Source organism: Macrobrachium nipponense, chromosome 9 (genome assembly GCF_015104395.2).
Source record: "Macrobrachium nipponense isolate FS-2020 chromosome 9, ASM1510439v2, whole genome shotgun sequence".
Classification (NCBI taxonomy): domain Eukaryota; kingdom Metazoa; phylum Arthropoda; class Malacostraca; order Decapoda; family Palaemonidae; genus Macrobrachium; species Macrobrachium nipponense.
In genome coordinates, this window is record NC_061110.1 from 22,033,879 (window position 1) to 22,055,878 (window position 22,000).

The window sequence follows — 22,000 nt, forward strand, 5'->3', positions numbered from 1 at the left end:
AGAATATATTAGTGTTGACAGGGCAATTGATGATAAGGTCACTGTGGGCTCTAGTACTGGGAGCATAAAAACAGTGACAGCTGTCTTTTACTGAGGAAATGCATGTTGGCAGTGGGCTCCCATGCCACCTGTAAGGTTTATCGGGTCATGAGGACCCAAAGCAATTAAAGCCTTTTTTAATGTTTACACCAGGACTCTCTTCATGTTTCGGAGTTCCATAAATTCAAGAAACATCCATCTACTGCTCATTGGAACTATAAGGCATCACACAAACACACTCAAAGTTTGAATTGCTTATAAACAATTGGTGCAACACCCAGAATTTAATATGAAGGTGCAGTTTATCTACTTTACTATCAATTAACATCCTCCAAGAAAGTAGTTGATAAAATATGACTATCATGTAATATCAGAGAAATATTTATACAAAATATAATAAAAGTGCTACTGAAATCATATGCTGAGCGTGATCTATTCAGACACAACGGAAGCAGAAATGACAGACAATGGGCTTTACTAAAAGACAGCACAATAACTTCAACTTCATAGTGGGCTACACCAATACATAATGAAAAAGTGACAAAAATGGCTGAAAAGTTTGAATATAAACACAAAAGCCCATATAAGACACCCTCAAAATATCAAACTGTTTGGGATGAGTGGGTGTATATTGAAATAAGGATTAATGTGGGTATTTTAACACCTTGCAGGAAAAGGTGAACACCATGGGTAAACAAGCTAATCAAACATATAACATTTAGAGGGGCAATCTTTTAGTTACTTTGAACTTTGGCTGGCTACCCTGCAAATGTAGAAGGAAAATGCTGCATGAATGAAAAACACAGATTCATATGAAATAAATAAATAATTTACAAAACTAATAAAACTTAATTCAAGTGTTACATTACGCTGACTCATAAACTAAATGTACACAAAAATATGTGATTAGACTGAAATATGGATTAAAGAAGTGTTTTATTACCAATCAAAAGTCTTAATTTCCTTTTTAGGATCCAACTGTTATACCATAACACAGGACACTATAGTATTTATTATATTATTCATACCCAACAACTTTCAACTATTCTTTTGCTCACACCATGTTTATTGAAATATATTGCAGCAAATTTTGTTTTACAATTAAAGAAACCATTTTTTAAACAGGCTTAAACTGCTGCTATTGGAAACAAAGACCATTTCAAAAGGACAAACCTACTTCTAGATTGCCAATGGATGTTACTGGACAATCAACAACAACCACCAGAGAAGAGATGAAAGCCAACACCTGATTAATTAAAGCTCATCATTTCTCTGTCATATAAATATAGACTGTGGGCCTTCAAATAAAATATTAAAGTGGAATGTATGGTTTCAAATCATTTCATAAAAGTTGCCACATGAACTATGAGTACTCATAACACATATGCTGAGTAGTGCAATTAGATAAAATGCCCTTTAGTCTCTCTGTTATAAGGTAACTTACAAGAAAAACAGTTATGCAAGTATGATACACAATGAACTGTTGTTTTACACAGATTACCATTGGCAACCTCTATATCTTGTCTACATTTTCCATAACTTTTTATGACCCTATAAACAAAATGCAACCCTGGTGAGAGGTGACCCAGAAAGATAATATATCAAGAAGAGGAATATCCATAACAGGCTTAAAATGCCAAGTGAATTTTTTTTACTTTATCCTTGCAAATAATGACAGCTTTACACTATTATTGAAAAGTTGAATGAGAAACTAGTAAATAATTATAAAGATAGAGGATTTCAATTTTCACCTAATAACCTCAAATTTTTTTTAACTTGGGAGTAATTACGTCATATTCAAACTGGTTTGCTTATTTGAAAGACAACCAAGAAATAGCTACAGTATATCAAAAGCCATCTTAACTGCTGGCCTACCAGATCTTACTGACAGCTTTCCCTCCAAATTGAATAATCCAAGTCAGTATTCTAACAATAGACTTTTCAGTTTGGATGATGATCTTTCCCAGACAGCAGTACTATAATGAGGATATGTAAAATATGAGGGATTGTGTATTGTGATGGATGTACAATTAAATTAGCCATAACTGCACAGCCCAATTAAATGTTCATGCTCATAAAACTCCCTACCAACAATTTATTTGCTTAAGAAACTCTCAAATGGATAAAAATGAGACATTAAAACTTTAACTTAAAGTACAGCATAAAACATGTTCCTCAACATTTACTGTGCAAAGACAGTACTGAAACAGGTCATCATTAAACTCTAACAGAGTCAGTTTTAAGTAAATTTCAGGAATGTACTTAGTTTTCAAAAAAGTGCTGCAATCACAAATCCCCAAAACATCTATTCCACATCAAACAACACATAATTCTAACAATTGCAATAAAAATATCACTTAACTTCCTATATCCAGATATTACTTACATATACAGCACGAACTTCAGTCAGTAAGAAACTAGCAGACTTCCTAGCTGACAGCCACAGATAACTCCAGTTCAGTGAAGTGCATGCTCTGAACCTACACACAACTATTCTCCATGCTACAAATAGTCTTTCACATAAACTACCACCAATAAAATTATCATTTTGACATTAGGTCAACCAGCTTCTATAACTGGAGACCTATTCTACCTCAACAGTACCACAGGTCTACAGAAGAGTGCCAACAACTAATCAAGTGCCAAAATTTAAAGAGAAAAGTCCTCAAAATATATTAATATTATTATTATAGGGCTCAGCGACTGATCCTGAGGACTCCCTTCATTATCACCAAACCAGTCCCCCAGATCTTAGCCTCTTGTTTTCTTGTGTAAGATCACTCAGCACCAGGTGTCCAATATAACAATGTCGAAAATTGTATTTTTCCTAACTATACAAACCTGAGGTCCTTTAACAATAGGAATATAACTTAGCGGCAGCTGAACCGGTCGTAAGCTTCGAACAAGGGGGTTCGGTAGTTAACTGCTTGTCCCGCTGTTGGCGGTCAGCTCGACTGCGAGGAGAGGAGTCACTTTGCTTTAGGCCCAGGAAAACGCAGAGTGAGGGGTGGCATGAGGTGGGACTATGTAAAGGACCTCAGGTTTACATATATAGTTAGGAAAAATACAATTTTCGACAAATTGTTATTTGTTCCGGTACGTATACAAACCCTCGGTCCTTTAACAATAGGAAGACTCACTTATTGGTGGGTGGAATCTGAGTCCTATGAACAGACTGGTGTTCGTCCTACCTTGGTTCCCTCCCTGGTCGTAAGAGCAAAGGGAGGGATCCTAGCCTCTGCCCAGCTGATCGGGGTGTGCACCGCAGGATCAGTGGTCAGACTTCTGGACCAAATTTATAAGAGGGAGGCAAGCCTACCTCTTATAAATAGCAACAAATGCAAGAACTAGTTCCTACTTCAAGAGCCAAGATGAAGTCATGGGTTTGTCCCTTGTTGGCTTCCACTCTCCCCTTTGTTGGGGAGTGGTGGATAAAAACTCCTATCCCTAATGAAAGGGATAGGATGGAGCTCGGTTGTGTAGCTTACCTGCATCGGCCTCCTGTTCAGCGTAGTGACGACTGCGGCCCTCTGCCCACAGGTAGAGGAGGAAGAGAAGCCAGTCACACTCTCTTTCACTCGTCCATTCATGCAGCCACACAAGGATGCGATGCTGTTCTGTCCGCTCGGGTGCTGGGTAGACTACACAACTTGTTGAGCAGCCACCACGGGTCCCAAGGAAAAAGTGTCCAAGGACCTGTGGGTAATATCCCGAAGGTAGAAGGAAGTAAAGGTGGTCTGGTTAGCCCAAACCACTGCCTTCAGAACCTGCGCCAGGCAGAAGTACTTGCGGAATGCAAGGGTCGGACCAATACCTCTGACTTCGTGGGCTCTCGGACGAAGGGTACGGGTATCGTCACTACCATCCGGGTCGTACGCCCTCCTGTTCACCTCACGTAGCCAGAAAGAAAGTGTTCTTGGAAACTTCTTTCTTGGTAACCCCGACGCTAACGAAGAGGCGTCGACACTCAGGCCTGAAGTGTCAAGTTCTCTTCAGATAGCGCCGTAGCGCCCTCACAGGACAAAGCAGCATCTCATCTGCATCATCATCAGTAAAGTCCTTCAGGGAGGGGATCGTGAAAGACTCGAATCGGTCGTCAGGGACCAAAGGATTCTGAGTCTTCGCTACGAAGTTCAGGACGAAATAGAGTGTCACGGATCCCCATCCCCTGGAATGCTTGACGTTGTAGGAAAGACCATGAAGTTCCCCTACTCTCTTTGCCGATGCCAGGGCCAGCAAGAAGAGGGTCTCGAGGGTCAGATCCCTGTCTGACGACTTTCGGAGTGGCTCGAAGGGTCTGCGAGTCAAACTCCTAAGGACGAGAGTCACATCCCACCCCGGGGGCCTGAGTTCCCTAGGTGGGCAAGACCTCTTGAAGCTCTTCATCAGGAGGGAGATCTCGAAGAAAGAAGAGATGTCCACACCTCGCAATTTAAGGACTAGTGCCGGGGCGGCTCTGTATCCTTTAACTGCAGAGACGGAGAGGAGCTTCTCTCAGCGAAGGAAAACGAGGAAATCCGCTACCTGCTGAACAGTGGCTCTGAGAGAGAGACAGACCCCGTCCACGACACCAACCACAGAAAACGGACCACTTCCCCTGGTATACAGCTGCAGAGGACTGTCTGAGGTATCCAGCCATCTCTGTTGCTGCGCTGCGAGAAAAGCCTCTCGCTCGCAAGAGATGGTGGATAACAGCCAGCCGTGAAGACACAGGGACTCGACCGACTAGTGGTACCGCTCTACATGTGGCTGGTACAGGAGGTTGTGCCAGGGGGGAATCTCCCTCGGTGCTTCGGCGAGCAGAGCCAGCAGGTCCGGGTACCAAACAGCTTGAGGCCATTTGGGGGCCACCAAGATCATCCGGAGATTCGAGGTGATCAGCGCCCTGCTTTTCACCTTGCGAATCAGACAGAACGGGGGAAAGGCGTAAACGAAGAGGTTGTCCCACAGATGTTGAAGAGCGTCCTCTGCAGCTGCCCATGGGTCCAGCACATCTGAGTAGAAAACCTGAAGTTTTCTGTTGTGACGGGTGGCGAACAAGTCTACGACTGGACGCCCCCACAGGTTGAAGAGCCTTTCCGCCACGTCTGGGTGAAGGGACCACTCGGTTCCTATCACCAGATCCCAACGGCTGAGCTTGTCTGCTACTACATTCCTCTTGCCTGGAATGTAGCGGGCTGACAGCTCTACTGAGTGACCCACGGCCCACTCATGCACCTGCAACGTCAACTGATGCAACAGGAGGGACACTAGGCCCCCCTGTTTGTTGACGTACGCCACTACCATGGTGTTGTCGCTCATCAACACCACTAAGTGTCCCACCAGACAAACTTGGAACTCTTGGAGAGCGAAGAACACCCCCTTGAGCTCCAGGACGTTATGTGAAGGTGCTTGTCATAATGATCCCACACAACCGCAGCCAGCAACTCCTCCAGGTGTGCGCCCCATCCCTCGGTCGATGCGTCTGAGAACAGCATCTCCAGGAGGGAGTGCAAAGAAGCACTCCTCTTATGAGGTTCCTGTCGTCCAGCCACCAGACTAGGTCCTGCCTCACCTCCTACGTGAGGGACACGGGGAAGAAAGGCGGGTCTCTTGCCTGTGACCAACACTCCTTTAGCCTCCAATGAAGAGACCGCAGGTGAAGACGTCCGAGAGGAACTAACTTCTTGAGAGATGACAGGTGACCGATCACGACCTGCCACTGCTGAGCTGGCTGCTCCTGTCGAGACAGGAACTGTCTTGCTGCCTCCCTGAACCTGTGGGGAAGACTCGCCCTGCTACAGTATCGACCAGCATGCCCAGGTACTTCATCCTCTGCTTGGGCTCAAGATCAAACTTCTTGTAATTCACTACGATCCCAAGATCGCGGCAGAATTTGAGGAGTTGATCCCTGTCTTGTAGCAACTGCGAGCTCCCGCTCGCAAGGACTAGCCAATTGTCGAGATACCTCAGAAGACGTATCCCTACCAAGTGGGCCCAAGTCGACACCAGGATGAACACTCGTGTGAACACCTGTGGGGTGGTTGAGAGACCGAAACAAAGTGTCCTGAATTGGTACACCGTTCCGTCGAGGAAGAAGCGGAGGTACTTCCTGAAGGATTGATGGATGGGTATCTGGAAATACGCGTCCTTCAGATCGACAGAAAGCATGAAGTCGTTCTCCCTGATGGAATCGAGCACTGATTGTGCTGTTTCCATCGTGAACCGAGTCTGGCGAACTAATTGGTTCAAGGGAGAGCGATCTATCACCGGGCGCCAGCCACCTGAGGACTTCACTAGGAAAAGTCGACTGTAGAAGCCCCGCGACTGATCCCATACACTCTCCACAGCACGTTTGCTCAGCATGGCTTCTACTTCCTGACGAAGCACCACGTCCTTGGTCAAACCAGGAACGTACGTCTGAAGATGGATCGGGTTGGAGGTGAGGGGTGGCTGAGACTCGAAGGGTAGTAAATATCCCCCCCCAAGGACGTTCACTATCCAGGTCTCTGCTCCATAGCGCTGCCATGTTGCCCAATGGCTCGCCAGGCAACCCCCCCAACTTCCAGCAGCAGGTGAGGGAGAACGCCGTCCCTAGCGTTTCCCACCTCTCTTCGACTTCTTCCCAGATCCTACTCCAGAGAAGGACTGGGAGGAGGGCTGGTTACGGTCGCTCCTTACCGAAGAAGTCGAAGGCAGAGTCTCCTCTGGGCTTCGACGAAGCAATTGTCTTGGCCGCAGAGGAAGCGCTAGCTAAACTCTTAGGCTTAGCCGCAGTTGCTCGAGGTTGCCCAGCCACCTTTTGAGACTGCCTGGTGGACAAGACGGTCACTGTCGTCAGTGCACCGTTGTTCCACCGCAGCGTCCACCATCTCTCTGGGGAAGAGAGAGGAGGAACTACGCACTGGTCCGTTGTGAAGACCCAAGGCCGCCTCTCGCCAAGCCGCCCTGGTCATTCAGGTGAGAACAGCGTCCCTACGCCGAAGAACCAGGTTGGCCCACAGGTTAGCCATCTGGTGGCCTAGGTAGGAGATGGCCCTACCTCCAGACTGGCACAGTCTCACAAAAGCCGGGTCCCCTTCAGGAGTGATGTTCCCCAAGGAGGCCGCAGCTGTCGACACTGTGAGGGACCACAGGTTGATCCAGGAGACTGCTTGGAATGCTGCCATTGCGTTAGATTCCAAGGCAAGTGCCTCTTGCTGCGAGAACCAGAGGTTCTCCGACAGAACCTGCTGCAGACACACCCCCAGAGTTAGCCTAGCTAGCTCTGGGTTAACCTGTTTGGGCGGCAGAGGATCTTCTGAGGGCACGTAGAATCTCCTCTGTCGTGGTAGAGGTGGGGAAAGGAGCTTGGATGACCTACCTGACCGAAGCGAACCCTCCTGTCCAGAGACAAGAGCATCCACCTGGCTCAGCACACTGTCAGCCAAGGCTGATCGCGGCAGACACACCGTCGTCCTGGGTTCCTTCTTGGGACCCCAGAACGACTCCAAACCCAATGGGAGCGGCGATCCTTCCCCGAGGTCGTTGTGGTGACAAATCAGCGCAATAACCTCTGAAAACGACCTCTACATCTCAGGAGTGACTGCATCCTGCGGAGACGGGTCGTCAAGCCCGTCCAGCGAGAATGCCTCCCGAGAGCCTCCTCCTTCCACAGGAGGAACCACAACAGACCCCTCATGGTCCCCTCCTGCCACTTGCGCTGCGCATACGATCTGGTCGGTCCGAGGACCGTGCCAGGTTTGTAGGGCGTCGTGGCAGGATCGCGAGGGGCGCCGCCCCTTGCGATCACTCCTGATCGCCTCGCTCTTCCCGGTGTAGCCCGAGGAAGTTAAAGGGATAGGAGAGGGAGACCTGACGCTCCTCCCCCCAGCAGAACCGATGTGCTGAGGGGCCTGCAAGCGATCGTCAACCCGCGGTGGCGATCGAGCTGCAGGCCTAGTCAAGCACCTCTCCCTGGGAGAGCGGCTGGACCGAGAACAGCAGCAACGGTCCCAAGCATCAGAAGAGCTGCTGCTGGTCCCCATCTCCGCCCTATCCCAGTAGGAGCGGCGGTCAGGGGACCTGCAGAGTCCACTGTTGCGGTGGGAGCGAGGCCTGTCCTCACGGCGCGTCACACCGCTTGGACCAGCCGAGGCTGGTTCAGGCAACCGAGGGGATCGCTTCCTTGCCTCAGCCCGCGGACGGTCTGGGACCTTCGTGTCATCCCTGGGTACCAGCAGCTCGCCACGAGAGCGATCGCTGGCCTGGCGGGAGTCACCTGGATGACTCCCACCAGTCTTCCACCCCGTGCCTAGATCCTGGCGCCGAGCGGACTCGGTTGCCTGGTTCTTGGCTGCACAGTCACCCGTGGGTGACCGTACACTCTGTACCTCTCGCGAACGATAGGCCGAGACGGTACCTGGCGCCGAGGCAGAACCTCTGGCGCCAGGCGAAGAGGTACCAGTGTTAGCCGGTGCTCCTCCGGTCCCCGTCTTCTTCCTTGCGGAAGGAGAGACGGGCCCCGTTCCCGAAGGAACAGGAGGACCAGCGGAAGCCCCAACCTTCCCACCGGAGTGGGAAGGACCCTTAGAAGTCTAAAAGCGAGCCTTCTTGGGGGGGAGGAGGCGACCTTCTTCTTCTTAGGCTGTGGGGACTTAGAAGTCGAAGGGGAAGTGGCGGCAGACGACGATGACACCTTCCTCCTCTTCTCCTTCTTCATCAGCTTCTTCAGGACCACCGTCAGGTCTTCCATCCAGGACGGAGCCGGGGCAGTTGCCGAAGCAACAGGGCCCGACTGCACCTGTTCGGAATCACCTGGGGTGAGAGCAGCAACACCACGGGCAGGAACAACAGCGGCAGGAACTGGTACTGGAACTGGAGCGGCAGCATGTACAGGAACAGGAGGCGGGGCAGGAACTAGCGGCATCCTATGCACAGGAGGCAGGTCCAGTGGAGAGCTCTTAGGACACTAGAAGTCAGGGGCTGAGGCGAGAGCGGCAAAACCAGGTGGCGGCGTCACAGCGGGCATCCTCACCTCCAGCAGCGGCGTCTGCACACCGGCTGTCGGGGTCATCGTGGCTACGTGCTGTGTATACACCAGGTGCGGCGGCGCAGCGTAGCCAGCGTGGATACCGTCATTGTAGTCGTGGTGGTCGAGCTGTGGGTAACCGGCATAGACCCCCTCGCCACATGACTCAGCAGCCCCTGAATCGTCGGTGTCCCCTGGAGCCCCAGCGAGTGTACCAGGCTCGGCAGAGATTGTCGCCCGTGGCAAGCAAACCTGAAGAAGAGAACAGTCAGGTTAGTAAGGGGGGGTTACCCCTTGCCCGGGGGGGGACAAATCCCACCCCGAGCGAACGGAAGACCCTGAATACAACTGGATGTCGGGGTACCTCGCCCCCCCTCCACGCTCGACTGATCGAGCAAAGAGAAGGAACGAGATACCTCCCCCGAAGAGGAAGGAGCCATACAAGGGAGCTGAGATGGAGGGAAGAAAGAAGACGTGTCCGTGACCAGGGAAGCAACCGGATAATGCTCCAACAACTCCCTGGCCGGCTTACGCAGCTTCTTCCTCCCCCCATAGCGCTTCCACTGCTCCTCCGACCAAGAAATACATACTTCACATGTCTCGGTGCGAGAGCAGTCTCGCCCTCTACACTGAGTACAAAACTCATGAGGGTCGACCTCAACAGAGGACCAAAAGGCCCCACACTTACGGCCCCCCACACGAGGGCACAATCTGCGGCTGATGGGGGGGCGAGGGGGTCTCTCCGGTTCTCGGATTCCATCACGAAGTTCAAAAACACTGTATGAAATATACCAAATTTGTAACTAATTTTGTTTTTTATTTTCATAAACTAAACGAAACTGAGGGTCTTAAACATTAGGATTTTACTAGCCGGCCAAGCTGGAAACCGGTTAGAATTCAAAAGACTTACACGCTTGGTGTGAAGAGTCCAGGGACTAAATAGGCATCTATCACCAGGTCACGGGGCATGTATACCCAAGTAATTGCCCACGGCTACCTGTGACCCCATCCAAGTTAATATTTTCTAACCCAGTTTAGACTTGCTAGTAGGGGTGGTTCGAGGTGGGGCCTTTTAATACATTTTGTTAAGGACCTCAGGTTTGTTAGTTTATGAAAAATACAAATTAGTTACAAATTTGGTATTTTGTTTCATACACGAAACAAACCTTCGGTCTTAACATTATGGATAGACCTTACTAATTGGAGGGAGGTAACGTCTCTAACAACTGACTGGGAAGTTTGCCACCTTATCCATTTTCCCGAATAGTATAGGGGAAATTCTAGAGAATGGACAATGAACCTTAGGACCAAAAACGATAATAAGCGGATCTATTGGTTTCCTCCCACTGGGTGTAGAATACCATTCTAACTGGTTTTACCTATCTTGTCCCTTTGCGACTGGATCGACCTTCAACCCCCTCTTTTCCTTATTATCCCGAGGGGTGGGTGGGTTGCCTACTGAAAAGTATATCATCAGCTAAGAATAGCTTCACAGTATGGCTGCGCCATGTCTCAACCCCTGCAATCTAGTCCGTTTCCGCAGCACATGACGGTACTTCTCCTTCATATTGCCCGTAAGGTTTAAAGGTAGTTAGGAAGAAAGTAGTAAAGAAAAAAAAGACCAGTCATCCCATTCATTCTAACTTTTCATACCTTCATCTTAGGAACTTAGAACCGCCCAAACTGAACCCGCCGCCAGGGGCAGCTGGGTATGAACTATATTCACTTGTTGGGGTCCGCCCCACCACTGGGAGCCCAAGGGAAAAGGTGTCCAAGGATCTATGGCACAACATAACTTACGTATCCTTTTTGCCACAAGCACACAGTAATAAAAAAGAAAAAGCCAAAAAATAAAATCTTCACTGGCAGTTGAAAGCAGCACAACCATGACAACGATAGCAGGCAGAGAGGCAAAGCAACACGTCCACCATGTTTGAAGCTTACGAGCGGTTCAACTGCCGTTAAGTTATATTCCTATTGTTAAAGGACCGAGGGTTTGTATACGTACCGGAACAAATGACCCATTATAAGATGGGTTTACATTACTAGCCACTCAAAAAAATGTTACCTAATTAATTCAAAATAAAAGAAGCACCCCTTCAAATTTAATTAATAAGGGCTTAATTTGCCAATAAATAAATGTACATTAAACAAAGGAGACTATTTATTAAAGAAAAGAAAACAAAGTTATTAACAGAAACAAAATAAATTATTCGACAGTTGCCTAGGCATGAAACTATTAATTCCATTTAAAGCAAAAGCAAAAAAAATTGCCATACTAAAAGAAAAAGTTGAGGAAATAAAAAAATAAAAAAAACATTAAAAACCCAAAGAAAAAATTATTACCTCAACCAGGAAAATAGAAGATAAGCTTAAGTACCAGTAGCTATATGGTAACATGTTAAATAGTTACATAAAAAAAATTATGTAATAAAAGAAAGTGCAAAAAAAAAGGAAATTAAAAGGGGTATGATAATATATTTAATTAAGAACAGGATTCCATGATATATTTAATTAAGAACAGGATTTCCAATAAAAAAATTTATTTTACCTACTTCAAGTCTTGTCCCCCGATATATTTTGCAACTGCAATTTAAGGGGGCCGGCCGGCTAATGCCATTTTTTAAGGGGCAACAGGACCTTTTGCCTATTCCATTACCACTTAATAAGGTGGACTTGGGAACATCTTCCAAACCACAATTTATGAATTTTCGCCATCTGAACCCTTTCCGGTTTTTGTGACGCCAAGGGCGATTTTATCCCGAAAAAATAACCTTTTTCAATTTTCCAAATTCTTAATCTCCTCCCTTGATATTTGAATATTAAGACCTTGGGATTACTAGCATATATAGACCTTGATGTAGACCTTCCCAATTCGAATGGAGATGTTTTTTTTCTGAAAAGAAAAGTCCATTTTTTTGGCTAGATATGAATTTTTCAAATTCAATTGGTAAAAAAAATTAAACCCCTTTAAATAAAATTCATGGAGGAAAAAAACAATTTTATAAAAAAAAGACGAAACAAAAATTGCGAAAAAAGGGGCTGCTATTTGATTGCTTCTATAATGTCTTTCTGAGTTATTATACCAAATTCCAAATGTTGTTATAAGCTTTAAAACTAAGTGAGAAGATAGATTTTGAAGGTCAATAAGTATAGTTTTAGATACGGGCGTTCAAAGTTTTCCTTCGTATTTCTATGTAAAGGACAATTGGTTAATAAATAATGATTATTATGAATGTATATTTCTTTTTTGTGTATTAATAAACCAAAACTATTTTATTTATCAAAATTTAATCATAAATGATGATCCCTTTGCTCATATATCGCAGCCTGGGGCACTGCTTGAGGCAAGATGGGGCACTCCTTCCTACGCAATTCTCTCTCTCCCCTTCACTAAATCGGCATATTACTGCGAATTTTCTTCTTCTGTATGTTAGCAAGATGTTTTCCTTGTATTTTCCTCTTTGGCATGATGAAATTCTTGCCCGAAACAAAGATAAACAAACGTAAATGCAAGAGAGTGTCAGAGGTGAAACTCGAAGGTGTACTCTTTTTTTTTTTTTTTTTTTTTTTTTTTTTTTTTTTTTTACAAAGACAATTTAATAAATCATGGTTATTATGAATTTCATATTCCATTTTGGGTATTAAAAAACCAAAACTTTGTTATTTATCATAAATGAAGATCTCTTTGCTCAAAGATCGTAGCCTTGGGCACAGCGTGACGTGTCCTGTCAGGCAAGACGGGGCGTTACTAAGCAACCCTCCCCTCTCTCTCCACTAACTACGCGTATATTATGATATTCTTTAATAATACTTGAGCGATTTTTCTTCGTCTGTATGTTAGCGAGATGTTTTCCTTGTCTTTTCCTCATTGGCATGATGAAATTCTTGCCGAAACATACATAAACATACGTAAAAGCAAGCGAATGTCAGACGTGAAATGGAACGTGTAAACTACTTGAAGTCTGTGATCGCACTAAATCATGACTGGACTTAGTAGCTGAGCCTGAAGTCTCCTTCTCGACTTGGGGAATGTCTACAGATGCCATTTCTCCCAATTTCTTTGACAATAATTATCAAAATTTACGATAATAGAAGAAATATTGCATTTTTTTGTACGGATCAATGTTTTAGGCTTATTGAGTTACGTTAACTAATTACCCTGTAACTACGAAAGTAAGAGGAATTTTGACGAAATACTTCGTATACGTATTCTCAATTGCCATATGAAGCTCCATGAATTTTTTCATGACTTTGCATTTTTCGCCCTATACCACCTTAAAGGCCTACGCAATTTCACAAAACAAAAATTGTACTTCAAAGGTTGAGAAATTGTATCATGCACTGAGTTTAAATACTGTACAGTGATCCTCCTTATTCACAGGGGATCTGTACCCCCCCCCCCCCCCCCACACCAAATAGCTAGAATCCATGAATAGTTGAAAACCCTAAAAAATGCTCAAAACTGCCTATTTTGTTAGATAAAACTCAAAAGAAAAACACTAAAAAATTTTATACCTTTTTTCTTTTTCTTTTTTTAGTTTTATCACAAAAAGAGCATTTTATGATGAAATTGATATGTTCCAGAGAGAAATACCCGAATATGTCTCCATGAATCCAAAGTGCGCGAAAATATGGGGGTTCACTGTATTATTAACGAGATTTGTATGAGAAAAAATTCCGTACTTTATTCATTACTACCCTTTAGCAAAGTTTTAAAAAATAAAGCAACTCGGCATACAGTTACTTGGTATTATGAACTGGAAAAAATTTGTAATATATAAGTACTATGTTGTTGACTTGACTATTCAAATCCCCCTTTCCTCTCCCTGGCTATAAGATACAGTAATATGTAGCCCTTTAATATGGAGAGCAAACATGAGGAATTTTACTTCAAGTTCAACTTACAATATCCAATGACTGCATAAACCTATCTCTCATGTTCCTGCAATAACATTATTATATCTTCATGTATGGTATTTAACCATAATCATGGGATTCTCTGTTTATCATTTTATTTTTTGCTAAACCATTCTTCTTACTATATTAACTTTTCTTCCCATTCAATCACAATTAATCTGGATCAATAATAAAGTACCATAAAAATGTGTACAAATATGCTGAAGGACTACCAGTTCTAAACCAGCTAATGCTCATTCATCAGCACTTGCTTCTCACTCTGGTCAACAAGGAAAGAGCATTTTTTATGCCAAAGCATGAAATTAATTAGCACTGCTCATCAGCTATCTCAAAAGTAACAATTACAATATATAGAAAAATTGAGTAGTAGCTTCTCTGAACCTCAAATTAACTAGATGACATTCAACGTCACCAAAAATATTTGCACCCACTTCAAGGGAACGATACTGTGTACTATTCATCTTGTACATAAAAGCTCTATCAAACTGTCGTATGTCTAGTAATCTTAGATTAGGAGAGCTTCAAAATACTAACATACCCCAAAAACAAAGAAAAAGCAAGAAATTAATATAAAGATATTAGCTCCCATATACTACCTTAAAATTTCATGGCTATACAAGTGTTTATATTCATTCTAACAACAACAAAATGTAATACTACTAAACAATTTTAGCCAGACTACCACAGGCTGAAAAAGGTCCTCAACATCAATGGACACTGTAAAGCAAAGGATCATTCACCCAAAATTTGATCATATTCCAGTATGTACTCTTAGTACTGTACCACAATTATCCACATAGTGCTCACAACAGAACATAATGTACTACCATCCCTGTATGGCTAACACAAAGATTGACGGATTGACAGTTAAACTTACAAAACACATACACACTAGTATCATAAACTACAATAAAACCTGAAAAAAAATCTACAACTGACAAACAATTCACACTAAAATCTTCTGTAAGTGAAACTGACAGTTTCTGTTAATGTACATGCAGCAAATATTGTCTAATGTGCATGAACAGAAGGCACAATAAACTTACTGCTGCACGTCCTCCAGGCTGGATGTCAAGGGAATAGGAGAGATTTGAGGGTAAATACAAAAGAAAAATCTATAGGTATTTTGGACATCCCCGTGGCTCACTTGTGCTTTAGAGTAATGCCTCGATTTATCTTATATAAATAAGCTTTAATTTCAATAACACAATCTTAGCAGTCTAATACCTAAAATAGTAACACAGAAACAAATTTGTTTTGAATTAGATCAGGAATCCCCGAGAGGCTTTAAGGGATGTTGCACTTTTTCAAAGCCTGGACTTTATTATATAAATAAAATTATAAATGTTAAAACCTACTATGGAATGATGCATAATCTATTTACTAAATAATGATTCCCATATGTCTAACATGGAAATCCCATTAAGCAAATATTCTTTAGACTGAAAAATTTGGGGAAAAAAAGCTTATCAAGCTCTGTAACCCCACAAGCAAGGATGGGTCTAAATGCTAAATCTATATAAAACTATAATCACATTTTTATTGTGTACTGTTTAAAATAAACATACAGAAAAGGACTACTAAATGTTATTAGAACATACTTGAACCCAGATAAAAGCAACTTCTCATTAAAGTATTGGTAATTAAAACTTTATTTGTACTGCAATGTTAAACCAAGTAGATATTAAAAACAGAAACTGTCCAATATACATTTTCCCTCTCACAAAAATACCTAGTTTAAGGGGACCGTCCGCTATGATGTCTATTTTTTTTATTTATTACGCAAAATACATAATTTTCATATATGTTTTAGATATATATAATACCTTCATCATATAAAAATTTCAAGTCATTTGATCAAAAACTTTTAGTTTTATTAGCAAAAATCATGATTTAAAAAAAAAAAATTGGTAGAGTTTTCTCCGCTAATATGACATCAGTTGTATTGAAAATCATACCATAAAAACTTCTTTATATACGGAACAATTCTGTGTGGCAGAATTTTTATTTTTTAATTTTTTTATTTTTTTTTTTTTATGATTTTTTTTTTTTTTAGTCCAGACACTCAAAAAATTCTAAAAAAAAAATTAAAAAAGATATAAAAATTCTGTCACACAGAATTATGGGATTTTTATTCCTCTCCAATGATATCTTTCTCTCTAAAATTTGATAATAAATAACCGAGTAATGGTTACCGACATGCGCATAAGTATGTTTTTGAGTTATGAGCTCCCAAAGATTTGCTATGTAAATTTTCGCTTTTTTCTTATAAAAGTCAAAACAACATTATTATAATTACTTTATTTGTACTTTTATTGTTGATTTCTACATCAAGGATCGTGGTCCTACACCTAAAAGTGGTGTTAATACCCTCAGCGTGACACCAGATAATGATGTTGACGGCGAGACATGAGACAACGAGGGCAGCTGCAAACAATTAATTTTCGTGTTTTTCTTTCAGCACACTCCTGGCCTTCGCTAATTTTGCTAGCCATAGTTGCTGAGTAGCCTTCTTGATCTTAGGTAACTTCGGCATTGCTATAAGTTCACTAAGAAGTTATAAAAACAACGTAAATAGCTAGTAACCAAACGCAAGTGCCTACGTGCATGTAACCGCTTTGACGTCTGTGGCGTAACTGAGCCATTCTCTGAGTCTCGCCTATAAATAACCGCTCTGAGCAGCTCGCTTCTCGCCCAGTGTCACACTACCTTTCATTGCTACCAGATGTATGAGAATTTCGAAAAAAATCTTTAAAAATCGCTGTATATATGCAAAAATAAACACGCAAAAACGATTCTGTCAAACTCAAGTCATACAGACGACGCAGTTACGATGACGTCATCATTTAAAAACCGCTATATCTTCATTATTTGTGAAAATAATTGGCTGAAACTTCTGGAAAGCATGCACGGCATGTTTCTGCATAGATACAAGTAATAACTCGATTTTTTATTTTTTCAAGTTGACATGTCATCCGCCATAGCGGACGGTCCCCTTAATCAACCATCAAAACCCAATTAGAATATATAATGCCTTAATGAATAAATTATGAAAATTCAGTTTAATAATAAACAGTCTGGGACAAGCTCGCAAGTTCACAACTAAGACCTGACAAGTCTCAAAAATTATCTTGCACATTACACTTCGCTTAGTCTGCATTCATTTTAAAGATCTCTATTTACTTGTATTTATCACATATTGTATATCAATTCAATTACCCTTTGCAGAATCACTGCAAGACCAATGATATAAAAATCTACGATCATACGGACACAAAATTTTTTAAATCTCTATGCAAAAAGCCGATATCCTATACTGAATCAACCTACGACGTACTTATCATTAGCCCACATTCCTGGTCAACATGAATCCTAGATTATTCATACCTGACTAAAAGAAACAAACTTGCAGACTGGCAGCACTGTGCATGTGCATACACTTCATGAGTTCTCAGATTCAAACCAGCAAAGAGCCTCACTTTTCACCCAACCTGCTAGTAAAAAATCTTCTGTCTCCCTGACATTCTGGCTAACTGTTTTGTATGAATTACTTGAAAATCCATTTTCTTTCATTATTATGATGTATTATTGTTATTATTAGTATTATTATTTCAGTAGATGTGAAACCTATTCACATGGAACGAGCACACAGAGGTCTTGACCTGAAATTCAAGCTTCCAAAGAATGTTGGTTTCAACCTCCCATTGTAGACCACATACCGCAACAGTAACTGATAACGATACAGAGTCAGTGATTTTTTATCACCCTGGGGGAGAAAAACCCTCAACATCTGAGTGACACGCCAAGACACTACCCACTATACCAGCATTTACCCCTTTAACCTTTTTTCAGCTGGTAAAGACAACAGTTTTAATGAAATTCAAAATGAAGAGTACTTAGCAAGGAGAGTGATTATCTGTCAGTTTTTAAGTCTCATTATTTACGTGAATAGGGGACAGGTAAGTCAGTTCTAATACGTATATTATGTAGTTTGGTAAATTTAATCATTATTATTTTGGTACTTTCTTTAAATGGGTTGGTGAAGATGTATGCATTATACATTTAAGAAATATAGACAAAGTATGCTGTTAATTTTATTGGGTGTTAGTAAAGCCAGTCTTCTCATTCTGTTCGGAAAGGGGCAATGATTGTTGTGATATCAGCCATGTTGTTTTCCTCAAAGCTGATTATACAGATAACAAAAAAAGTGAGTCTTTGCTGCCTGGGACCTCAGGATGCATTAGGCACACACACAATGTTGCCATTTAGCTAAAAACCCCTTTAGAATCAAGAATGATGTGCCTAAAATTCAAAAGGACACGAAGTGGAATAATTATTAATGGCTTTTTAAGAACAGATAAATTTCACTTTTAAAAATTATCATATTCTCTGGAAAAAAAGTCCATATTTTCCTTTGGAAGCTTACTTTGGTTCATGGCTACCATGATTAGAAAAATGTATATAATTAGGACTTCAAAACATAAATCCCTAAATAAGCAGTTTAGAAAGACAAATGCATGCTTACTTGACATGAAGAACATCTATCACACTAGGTTAGTTGGAAACCGCTCACCTTTGATCTATCTACAATAGTTCTACTTTTAAAAAAAATTTATCTGTCTACAATAGCCCCTATTGCCTTGGGGCATTCTTTAGTATACTACAGTAATATGTGATTTGCATGATACTAAACTTTCCATTATCGTATGCATGGAGTACCTACACAATTATTCAATGTAAAATAACTAAGCCATAATTTTCCTGTCTTTTTTATCCATGAAGTTTGCAAGTTGGCAATATTTACTGTTTACAATGCAATCTTGTATTCAGTATAGTCCTGTGCAAGCAATGCTGCCTATTTACAGTATACAGACAGGACTATTTTAAGTTACTAAAGGAACCTTTAACTTTGGGTATTTAAAATTGTTAATTTGCTAAAATGGGTTAACTGAAAATATAAACTAAGTCCGTCTGACAAAGCAACACAGTCTAGAGTATTTAAGCTTGTGATTTAGGCAGACTGACTTTGGAACCATCCAACCTCTCTGGAGAATTTACCATCTCTACTGATGATCAGTCACTTAGCACAACACTAGTGATGGGTGTTCAAAAAAACACACAACATAGTGCTTTTCAAGTGCAAGTAAAGCTATTACACATGGAAGCCAAAATTTTCTATCAAAAGCTAGAACTCAACTCAATTATTCTTAAAATACTTTCACTCACTATTAAAACCATAATTCCTTAACAATTCCCCTTCTTTCATATTACCAATGCTACCAAGTTACCAGATTGTCTAATATTACCATGTCAGGCCTTCCAAAACTAGCTTAATCAGACAGCTATGTCAAAATAACTTTCAGAGAGCTATAGAATCTGAGTTTGTAAATGGGAGATGGAAAAGTTGAGGGAGCACATATGAAAGCAGTAGAAACTAAAAGACGGAAAGCAAAACAGCGGAGGGACAAAAGGACACCAAAAAGAACCTTCAGTACTGTGTAGTGTAAAAGTGTTTGCCTAGTGGCACAAAGTATGTCATAACCTGTGCACAGTATCAACCATAACAAAAAGAAAGCTATGATTAAGAATGTAGTTCATCTAGAGGAAAAATCAATTACAATATTTCTGGCCAGATTTTGTTCACTTCTGAATACCATCAAACCAATTTTTTAAATTAATAAAAATATTGTAACCAGCACAACATGTAGCATATCCTTGCCTAACCAATAAACAAGGTAATTTATGCAATTTTGAGACACCCCATGCACCCCTTGTCTTTAAGTAAACTTAAGAGAAAACGAGACATTACTATTGTGCTCAAAGCAACACTACTATACTAGACTTATCTATGCAGGTTACCAAAATTGTGAAGCCACACATATCTATGTGAGGTGTAACAGCAATTTAAGATATTAATAACTAAAGACAATAAAACAGTAATAAATACAACATTAGAAGTAAAATCAGTACTGTACCATGCCATAGCAGCAAAATTCAAGATGACCTCCATTTCTAAAAGATCTGAATATTCCTCAGTGCTGAGACAAAGACAGTACAAATACACACTTCCTAAAAGTCCTAAACATAAAATAAGATCACATTTTAATATTGTAACCTTCCCTTACTATTGTATTTTCTTCACCTTCTACAAGATATACGTAATCCTCTTTTCATTAGGTGTTTCTTCACGAGTATTAAAGAAATACTCCTTTCTTTGACCCATGGCCCCTAAAGTAATTCTCACAAAAACTCTAAACACATCATTAACTACAAATGTTTCTTAAGTAGATCAAACTGTCCCCTGGGCCCATCTTATTGGCCACAGCCTTGTGCAGTTTGAGTAATAATCATGCATATATTACCAACAGTACGTAAAGATAAGTCAAAATATCTATCTTATCATTTTCTACACTGACAAATGGTTGTCAATTCCACCATACACAAGTCCTCTTTCACCAAGATTTTTGTATTCTCGTCACAAGAGAAAGCTCCTGATGACCCTTTGGGGTAAAAGTATAAAAAATCTGTTACCTTTCAGCATACATTTGCACCTAATAGTAAACCTTTACCATCTTTAAAGATTTTTGTAGAATAAGACTTACTGCAATAGTTCCTTGGCGCGGATATTTAGTAGACGCCACATACGAACACTTGACTGTCAACACTACAGCATTCATAAGATTCTTGGCAGCCTGAATTAGAGAAGTTGCCGAGTCCAACTGCAAAAGATTCAAAAACATTACCTGTCATGTTCAAAACATGTCAGTTAAGTATATCTTAATTTAACCAGACCACTGAGGTGATTAACAGCTCTCCTAAGGTTGGTTACCAAGGAATGTGTTCTAACTCATTGCAAATAATAAACAGCCCTTATAGATCAACACAGTATCTATCTTTAACTACCTAACATTTAAAAATAAAAATAGACTGTAAATGCTTGATGGCATTTGTCTGTACAAGTTTAAATATATCACAGTTTTACCAGACCACTGAGCTGATTAACAGTTCTCCTAGGGCTGGCCCAAAGGATTAAATTTTTATTTACGTGGCTACGAACCAATTGGTTACTTTGCAACAGGACCTACAGCTTATTGTGGGATCCAAACCACACTATAAAGAGAAATGATTTCTAATCACCAGAAATACATTCCTCTGATTCCATGCTGGCAGCAGTTGGAAGCGAACTCTGGCTACCAGATTGGTAGGCAAGTACGCAACCAACTCGTCCAGCAAGGAACTCATGTCAGAAATATTTGCATGTACCCTGCATATAAAAGAATTCCAGTATGAATTATATTATGTAATAGGTTTTATGCTTTGTGGTGTAACAAACTCTTTACCTATGAGAAGACAGCATTTCTCTTGAATGTGAATCTTAATGACGAGTATAAATTATCTTATTCTTCACCAAAGTTTAACTGGAAGCTCAAAACACAGTTAAAATTCTTTCTAGTGAAAAACCTTTAAGATTACAAACCTCCAAAGTCTATGTCATTCACATTTCTATTTTTCAAGGCAACATGCACTTGTTCTGGAAGTACTTCATAAAATCTAAAAATTAAAATAGCCAATAAATAATATTTTGTACTTATGGTTATTAGTAACCACTGGGCATACACATAGTGTTCATTTGGATCTTGATCAGTGTTGCACATAGTAGAGGCAATTCAAGATTAATGGGGTTTTCAGAAACAAATTAAGTTTCCTAAGCAACAAATGAAACTACTATGGTATATCCATATCCCACTTACCCCGGATACAATTAGTTCTCCAGATATATTCTGCACATCAGCCTTTACTTTTGAGGTGATGTTCAACTGATGGCAATAAAGGGCAATACGATCAAGATAAGCCAACATATCATCCTTGGTCCTAGACTCAGGGCATTGATCAGCAATTTGTCTTGATAGCTTATCTAACTTAGTACCAGCCTCAGAAATCTTCTTAGCAGCATTAATAACATCCATAGTCGTTTTCAGTGGCCCTCTTCCTCTGCAGAATGGGAAACACACTTCCATGTTAGTCATTATAAGAGGTTCACTATGACTAAGT

At 41.4% G+C, this 22,000-nt stretch overlaps 1 protein-coding gene across 12 annotated transcripts in view; it reads right to left on the reverse strand.

Moving 5' to 3' along the window:
* LOC135217884 (catenin alpha-like) overlaps positions 1 to 22,000 on the reverse strand; it is a 119,563-nt gene that overhangs the window by 13,359 nt on the left and 84,204 nt on the right. For 10 of the 12 annotated variants that reach the window (XM_064253913.1, XM_064253912.1, XM_064253904.1 and 7 more), the window contains 3 exons: positions 21,700 to 21,940; positions 20,551 to 20,667; positions 14,995 to 15,012 (listed from right to left, as the gene is read on the reverse strand). In XM_064253913.1, coding sequence (XP_064109983.1) covers positions 14,995 to 15,012; positions 20,551 to 20,667; positions 21,700 to 21,940 — 376 coding nt within the window. The remainder of the gene's footprint in view (positions 1 to 14,994; positions 15,013 to 20,550; positions 20,668 to 21,699; positions 21,941 to 22,000) is intronic. The other 2 variants (XM_064253916.1, XM_064253915.1) reach the window with 1 other exon arrangement.